Here is a 10,000-nt window from a genome sequence, read left to right as displayed (position 1 = left end):
CAAGACATAATCAATTCATCATGGAGATTGTGTATATATTAAGTGAGGGTGTGTATAAGTCCATATAAAAATATATATGCATGTATGTGTATATATATGTAAACGTGTTTGTATATATATATATATATATATATATATGTGCGTGCTTATATGTATATGTGTATGTATATGTATGTATACAGTTAAGCATTTAATACTTCTCATTCACAACAGAGATTTACACACACACACGCACTCACACACACAGACACACACACAGAGGCACGTGCTTTATCTTTCAGACAACCATAATATTATACACACATTCATAAATATATACATATATATATATATACGTATATAAATGTGCTTAAATCTATAATGTACATACATTCGATATATACAATATATATTATGCACATAAATATATAATATACATGCATACAATACATACATATATATATATTATGTACATAAAAATATAATATACAAACATATATATATATATATATATATATATACACATACATATATATATATATATATATATTCACATACATACATAATTATATACACACATACATACAAATATATATATATATATATATATATATCATCATCATCATCATTTAACATCCACTTTCCACGCTAGCATGGGTTGGATATATATACATACATACATATATACATATATATATATATATATATATATATATATACACACACACACACACATGTACGGCATTTTAAATGAAAATTCGAAGAATGGAAAGAAACAGCTAAGGTATGGGGGGGGGCATTTTCAAGAATTCCATTTCAGCATTTTCATCAGAATATTTTTTATATATATATAGTTATTATTGTTATTATTATTATTATTATTATTATTATCATTATCATTATTATTATTATTATTATTATTATTATTGTTTTGGGGTTTACATCAAAGTCACAAGCTTACCTCAGTCTTGTTGTTGTTGTTGTTTTTTTTAGCCCCGGGTCAGTCCTAATCCAGCAGGCCTGTGTCCAAAACATCTTAACATCCACGACCATCCTGTCTTTTATTCAGGCACAGTGCATCTAGGACTACATTATCTAATGTGCCCTTCCTCCGCTGGTGCTGTTTAGCCCCAGGTCAAACCTGATCCAGACAGACCTATGATTCAAAGATGTACCAGCTGTGACCATCCTGTGTTTTATTCAGGCATAATACACCATGTATCTAGGACTACATTATCCAATGTCTCCTTCCTCTGGTGTTGTTTAGCCCCGGGTCAATCCAGATCCAGCAGAGTTAAAGTCAAAATATTTTCTTTTCATGACCTTCTTGTATTCCTAGATATACATAGGGCATCTAGGAATACATTATCCAATGTGTCCTTCTTCCTTGTTGTTGTTTAGCCCTAGGTCAGTCCTGATCCAGGCTTATGATCTAAGATGCTCCAGCTGTGACCATCCTGTCTTTCATTCTGGCATAGTGTATCTAGGACTACATTATCTGACGTGTCCTTCATCTTTGTTGTTGTTTAACCCCAGGTCAGTCCTGATCCAGCAGACCTATGATCAAAGATGATCCAGCCGTGACCATCCTGTCTTTTATCCAGACACAGTGTACCTAGGACTACATTATCTAATACATCCTTCCATATCATTAAGCTGTAGGGCGGTCTTGATCCAGCAGACCTATAATTAAAGACGTTCCAGACATGACGATCCCATCTTACATTCAGACATGGTCTATCTTGGACTACATTATCTAATGTAACATTTCTTAATTTTTTTTCTTTCTTAAAAAAAAAAAAATATCAAAAAGAAACAGCAAGGTGTAATTTGAGAGTAACGTGAGTGCTATTTCTAGCAGGTCTGGCTGCCTTGTAGAGGCAGATGTCTGCGAGGAATGCAGATAGGTGTGTGTTTAGAGTAATCTTGTTCTGTACTGGACTGACGTGACTTGGAGTGGAGTGAGAGTGAGAGTGAGAGTGAGAGAAGGAGGAGGTATGCATGAGAGGGAGTAAGAGTGAATTGATATGAGCAGAAAGAGACGGTAGAAGGAGGGAGAGATAGAGAGGGGGTGAGTGGAGAGAGCTTGCAGAAGGTAAGTAGAGAGAGAGAGAGAGAGAGAGAGTAGGAGAGATAGAGAGAAGTAGTAGAGAGAGAGAAGTAGTAGAGAGAGAGAGTAGGAGAGAGAGAAAAGTAGGAGAGAGAGAGAGAGAAGTAGGAGAGAGAGAGAGAGAGAGAAGTAGGAGAGAGAGAGAGAGAAGTAGGAGAGGGAGAGAGAGAAGTAGGAGAGAGAGAGAGAGAGAGAAGTAGGAGAGAGAGAGAGAGAAGTAGGAGAGAGAGAAAGAGAAAAACAAAAACAGGAGAGAGGTACAGACAGGAGAGATAGTGCCTGTGTGTGTGTATATATATATATACACACACATATACATGTATGTATATACAGAGAAGAGCAAAACTAAAGACAGGTGTAGAGAAAGAAGTAGGGACAAAGAGAGAGAGAGAGAGAGAGAGAAACAGACAGACAAAGAGAGGCAGGGAGGAGAGACAATATGCATACATAGATATATTTATTAATATTTAGCAGAAGCAACAAGCTGACTCCAGGGCCAAGAGTTTCATGCGTTGGCACTTCGTATGTGTGCATACATGCGCACGCGTGTATGTATATATATATATATATATATATATATATATATATATATGCGAGTAAAAATAAATACAAAAAAGGTGGATTTTTTTGTATGATTGTGTATAGAGGAATATATTATTTTGTTTAAAAGAGTTCCAACACTGTCTGTTTTTTAAGTTTTATTTATATTCCTGCAGAACCAATGTGGGGTATAGAATATGGAATATACAATATATAATATAATATACAATATACAATATAAAATAAAATAAAATAAAAATGGATGGCACCATGAAAGAAAGTATTGAATGTAGATGAAATATTGAGTGTTCAATATAAAGGATCAAATATATAAATATAAATATATAAAGGCGACTCGAGTTTCAGGGCTATTTCCCTTCGTCATGGCCGGTATGACAGACTGTTAAAGTCTGTCATACCGGCCATGACGAAGGGAAATAGCCCTGAAACTCGAGTCGCCTTTATATATATATATTTATATTTATATATTTATATATTTGATCCTTTATATTGAACACTCAATATTTCATCTACATTCAATACTTTCTTTCATGGTGCCATCCATTTTTATTTTATTTCATTTTATATTGTATATTGTATATCATATTATATTATATATTCCATATTCTATACCCCACATTGGTTCTGCAGGAATATAAATAAAACATAAAAAACAGACAGTGTTGGAACTCTTTTAAGCAAAATAATATATATATATATATATATATATATATATATATATATATATATATATATATACAACATACAAAAATAAGAGGAATGACCAGCAAAAGTGGACTCTTATGTGCTAGAAATAGATGCTAAATTTTTACTGAGAACATATATTTTTTTCGTGGTTAGATGATTCGGCATCTATTTCTAGCATATAGGAATCCACTTTTGCTGGTCATTCCTCTTATTTCTGTATGTAATATAATTCTAATCTTCGGATTTTTTTAATATGCTAGACCACTGGTTTTAATTGATTGATATCAATTTCTACCCTTATTAAAAAATTTTATATATATATATATATATATATATATATATATATATATATGTATATATATAGCAATAAGAAAATGGAGGGGAATATGACGTACTCATCAGCTTGCAGACACTATTTTCCGGTTGATTAATCTGTTTATTTTATAACCACTCCATTTTCTTATTGCTATATAAATTTAGGGTTAAAAAAATCCCCTTTTACCCGCACCCATTTATTCCACTTGGTATAACACTAGTGTAACAATAATTGGGTACCCTCCCAGCAGTATATTGGATAGATACTATCCCTCAGTGGGTTGGATCCTCAACCCCCTAACTCTCTTGCATTATATATATATATATATATATCTATATATATATATATATACTGAGTAAGTGCTGTATACCAACTAGTTTTGCCCCTGACATGGTTGCAACATGAGTGGGGAATAAACATGGGTCGTGTTTATTCCCCACTCATGTTGCAACCACATCTGGGGCAAAACTAGCCGGTATACAGCCCTTACTCAGTATTACCTGTATCTTTGGGGTTTGATTGACTCCAATACCCTTTGTAACCTATATATATACACATATACATATACATACATAGATAGGTGGAAAACAATAGACAAATATGTGTCTGTATATTTCTCACTAAATATATATACATATATATATATATATATTTATGGAGACAGAGAGAAAGAGAGAGGAGGAGGAAGATATTGATAGTAGTATGTTTTTGTTTGGAAGGAAACAAAGGAATATATACAAATATATCTTCATATATATATATATATATATATATATATATATATATACATATACACGTCTGTGTGTGTGTGTGTGTGTGTGTATATATATATATATATATATATATATATATATATATATATATATATATATATATATATATATATATATATATATATATATATATATATATATATATATGTAATCTCGTAGACATCAGTGGCGATTTTTTCCTCCTCCGTTTTTCCCTTCTTTGAACTTTCCTTGTTTCCGACAAAGAGCTCCGCTCGAAACGTCATATTCTCTCTCTCTTTCCTTTCCCGGGCGTCTAGTAACACAATCTATATCACATCCTCACGTTTTTGTTTTTTGTTGCTGTTCTTTTGTCTTTTTCCTTTTTTTGAACTTATATATATATATATATATATATATATATATATATATATATATATATATATATATATATATATATGTGTATATATATAATAAACAAGATGGATAGAGAGACATAGATACACAAAGATGGAAGGTGCACCAGAGCACTACATACAATAAGATCATTATTATTATTGTTATTATTATTATTAATTATTATTATTATTATTAGAAGTTGGCGAGTCGTTAGCTTGCCGGGCAAAATGCTTAGCGGCATTTCATCCGTCTGCACAATTTGAGTTCAAATTCCAGTGAGGTCAACCTCGGCTTTCATCCTTTTGGGGTCTGATGCTGCATCAAAGAGGCCAGGGAATAGAAGAAAGAAGACATACACCCAACACCAGAGCTGAAGACACCTCCGAAAGGGGGGGGGCGCCACGTCAAAACGGTAGAGGAGTAGGGGCCGAAACCAGACGTGGTTCCTCCTGATGATGTCTTGAGCTAACTGGATCCTATGAAGGAGCTGTTGTGGTAGCAGACCACGAAACATGGTTGAAATTCCTCCAATAGGGGGTTGAGGTAATCACCTTTTCCCCTCTCACAAAATTTCATGCCTTGTGCCTTTAGTAGAAAGGATTACTATTATTATTATTATTATTATTATTATTATTATTATTATTATTATTATTATTGACAGAATTGTCAGCACGTCGGGTGAAATGCTTAGTGGTATTTCGCCAGTAGCTTCGTTCTGAGATCAAATCCAGCCAAGGTCGACTTTACCTTTCATCCTTTTAGGGAGTCGGTGAAATAAGTACCAGTTATGCAATGGGTTCGGTGTAATCAACCTAACCTCCCCTCCGCTGAAATTCCAGGCCTTGTGCCTATTATTATTAGAGAGAGAGAGGGAGACAAGGTAAGAAGTGAAGGTGGAGGTGATGGGGTATAGCCTGTTGAAGAGACTCCATCTCTCAGGTAAACAATACCTGAGGTGAGAGAGGGCAAGAGAGATCAAACAGAGGTGGTGGTGGTGGTAGTTTAGCCCCAAGTCACTCACCTGGACCCGTAAACCCATGATCGAAGGCATTCCAGCTATCGTGACCATCCAGCCTGTCTGGCTTATGAATATAGGTGCAGGAGTGGCTGTGTGGTAAGTAGCTTGCTTACCAACCACAAGGTTCCAGGTTCAGTCCCACTGCGTGGCACCTTGGGCAAGCGTCTTCTACTATAGTCTTGGGCCAAGTGGATTTGGTAGACGGAAACTGAATGAAGCTTGTCGTATATGTATGTGTGTGTGTGTGTTTGTCTGTCTGTCTGTCTGTCTGTGTTTGTCCTCCCTCACCATTGTTTGACAACCGATGTTGGTGCGCTTACATCCATGTAACTCACCAGTTCGGCAAAAGAGACCAACAGAATAAGTCCTGGAGTTGATTTGTTTCACTAAAAAAAAGCAGTGCTCCAGCATGGCCACAGTCGAATGACTGAAACAAGTAAAAGAATGAAAGAACAAAGATGCCCTCATCTTTGCTCCTGGCATCGAACATGGCCCCTTTTTAAGACAGTAGTATGTAATGAGAGGGTGATTTGGCTGCTATTTTTTTTTGTCAGGTTGCACAATAGCCTGTTAACTGGGAGTGGTGGTGGTGGTGTAGAGGGTGTAGAGGGTGTTGGCAGCTGAGTACAACCTCTCACTCTCACTCCCAGTAGCCCACACTCAACTGTCACATAAACACACAAACTTACAGATGTGCATACAATGACACACACACACTGACATTGTCATACACAAAGCCACATAGAGAGGCTGTCACAATACACATAATCAAGCAGAGACACACACACACATATATATATATATATACATACACACAAACACACACATGTATATATATATATATATATATATATATATATATATATATATATATATATATATATATATGTCCCTTCCTCCTTGTTCCACTTCCTCCCTCCACCATCCTCTCTATCTATTTATCTATCTGTCTTCCTCTATCTTCCCATCTACCCCTCTGTCCTGGCCTCTACTTCACTGCTTCTGTCCCTTCCTCCTTGTTCCACTTCCTCCCTCCACCATCCTCTCTGCTCTGTGTGACCTGTGGTCAACTTTCTTTCCACTCCAGCCGCTGTGAAGGCAAGACGAACTACTAGCGTTCTACCTCAGATTTGCGTTTGGCCATATGGCTTTTGAATGTTGTTTTCACTGTCCATTTTTTCCTGTCTTGGTTTGTGTTTGCCACCTTGGAATCCTCTGTGTAGTTGGTTGATCCACTACTCAGGAAGAGACTATTCTAGAGTACGTCCTGTCTGGTCTTCGAAACGTCTAGATAGAATAGAGACAGCTGATGAAGGGATATTCCAAGTGGCTTTCCGTTTTCCTATGTGTTCGTTCCGTTGTCTGTAGTTTATTGTTCTAACGTCCTGTACCCTGATATGCATGTATATACACATGTAGATGTAAGTATGTACATATATGTGTGTATACATGTATATTTATTCTTTGTATTATATATATATATATATATACATCATATTTATATACATAGACACACACACATACATATATACAGTGACACACATACACACAGTCACACACATACACACACCCACATATATATATATACACAAACACATACATACATATACAAATATTTACACACACACATATATATATATACATACACACACACATATACATATATACATACATATACACGCACACATATATGCACACAGTCACAGACACACCCACACATATATATATACACAAACACATACATATATATACATACAAATATTTACACACACACACATATATATATATATATACATACACACACACGTATACATATATACATACATATACACGCACACATATATGCACACAGTCACAGACACACCCACACATATATATATACACAAACACATACATACATATACAAATATTTACACACACACACATATATATACATACACACACATGTATACATATATACATACATATACACGCACACATATATGCACACAGTCACAGACACACCCACACATATATATATACACAAACACATACATATATATACATACAAATATTTACACACACACACATATATATATATATATACATACACACACACGTATACATATATACATACATATACACGCACACATATATGCACACAGTCACAGACACACCCACACATATATATATACACAAACACATACATACATATACAAATATTTACACACACACACATATATATACATACACACACATGTATACATATATACATACATATACACGCACACATATATGCACACAGTCACAGACACACCCACACATATATATATACACATACATATATATACATACAAATATTTACACACGCACACACACACACACACATATATATATATATATACATACAAACACACGTATACATATATACATACATATACACGCACACATATATGCACACAGTCGTACACATTGACCAGGCAGTTTTGAATAGCAGCAGCTGATGTATAAAAGACTGTTGAGATGTGGTCAGACATGTAACCTAGGAACTGGTCAGTGTGACAGGGAGGGGGGGGACACGGGTGGTGGTGGGGTGGGGGCGAACAAGAGAGAGGGGGGGGGGGGCAGAACAAAGTGACAGAAGTGAAGAGAGGGAGGCAATGTGTATTCTTGGGATGGTGAAAGGAAGAGGTAGAGACAGAGAGAGAGAGAGAGAGAGAGGTGGTGGAGGAGTTGAGGAGGTTGGCATGGTTGGGGTTTGGTGAGAGAGATAACAAAGGGGTAGGCAGTTCATGGTGGTTGTAGTTAGAGGAACAGAGAGAGAGAGAGAGAAAGAGACAAAGAAAACAATGTAACACACACACACACAGAAGCAAGTCAGTTGGTCATTGGAGAGTCAGAGAAGGGGAGAGAGAGACAGGTGGGGGATGGTAGTGAGGGTGGGTCATGGGGGTGGTGATGATGGGGGTGGTTATAATGATGGGGGTGGCAGTGGTAGTGGTGGTGATGGTAGTGTAGAACACACCCACACACACACACACAAGTACATTCACAGCTGGTCACTGGAAGATCAGAATGGAAAAAATAAAAAGAGAGAGAGAGAGAGAAAGATGAAGAACAGAAAACAGAGAGGAACATGTCTTCCATTTTGTTTTCCTTCTCTTGGCGCAGGTGTAGCTGTGTGGTAAGAAGCTTGCTTCCCAACCACATGGCTCTGGGTTCAGTCCCACTGTGTGGCACCTTGGGCAGGTGTCTTCTACTATAGCTTCGTGGGAGACCAAAGCCTTGTGAATGGATTTGGTAGACAGAGACTGAAAGAAACCTGTCGTATATATATATATATATATATATATATATATATAAACAATATATGAGTATATGCATATATATGTACATGTATGTACATACCTTCATCTACATGTACATATAGATACAAAACTGGGTACATGACATGGCAAAAGAACATGGACATGTATATAAACAATACATGAGTATATGCATATATATGTACATGTATGTACATACCTTCATCTACATGTACATATAGATACAAAACTGGGTACATGACATGGCAAAAGAACATGGACAAAATGATAAACAAGGTGCAACAAACAAGCAAGCTACATACAAAAACATCTCCTTCATCAGCTGCCACCATTAAAACACCCGGCGTTTCGCATGTATGTGTATACGTTTGTGTGTCTGTGTTTGTCCCTCCACCATCGCTTGACAACCGATGCTGGTGTGTTTACGTCCCTGTAACTTAGCGGTTTGGCAAAAGAGAGACCGATAGAATAAGTACTAGGCGTACAAAGAATAAGTCCTGGGGTTGATTTGTTCGACTAAAGGCGGTGCTCCAGCATGGCCGCAGTCAAATGACTGAAACGAATAAAATAATCCCTTTCACTGAAATGTTTGGGCTTGAAAATCACTGAGTTAAAATCACCATTTTTTTTTTTTTTCGACATTTGTCCAATTTATTAGCGACGTCTCACATAAAATAATTCTTTTGCTTTAATGCCAGAATTAAATGGGCTTTGATTTACTGTCAGGTGACTTTTGGCCAACCCTATACACACACACACACACACACACACACATATATTCACACACATAGGTATATGACATTTTTGTCCTTTCTTCCTTTTCTGCCAAAGAGCATAGGCTCAAAACATCAGCAACTTCTTTCATTCTCCCTGAGCGTCGGACTAATACACCTG

The 10,000-nt window shown here is 36.2% G+C and overlaps 1 protein-coding gene across 2 annotated transcripts in view; it reads right to left on the bottom strand.

The window, feature by feature from the left end:
* Positions 1–10,000, bottom strand: part of LOC106875774 (sarcalumenin) — a 171,646-nt gene that overhangs the window by 106,383 nt on the left and 55,263 nt on the right. The window contains exon 1 of one of the 2 annotated variants that reach the window (XM_089345794.1): positions 941–1,949. The exons of the other annotated variant lie outside the window; for it this stretch is intronic. Within the exon in view, the coding sequence (XP_089201920.1) occupies positions 941–1,032 (92 nt within the window). The 5' untranslated portion in view covers positions 1,033–1,949. Of the gene's footprint in view, positions 1–940; positions 1,950–10,000 lie in introns of those variants that run through there. 2 annotated transcript variants of the gene reach the window in all.

Source organism: Octopus bimaculoides, chromosome 30, assembly GCF_046866305.1.
Source record: "Octopus bimaculoides isolate indiv1 chromosome 30, ASM4686630v1, whole genome shotgun sequence".
Classification (NCBI taxonomy): Eukaryota; Metazoa; Mollusca; class Cephalopoda; order Octopoda; family Octopodidae; genus Octopus; species Octopus bimaculoides.
The sequence above is the reverse complement of the archived record's forward strand: the minus strand, read 5'-3'. Positions and strand labels throughout refer to the sequence as shown.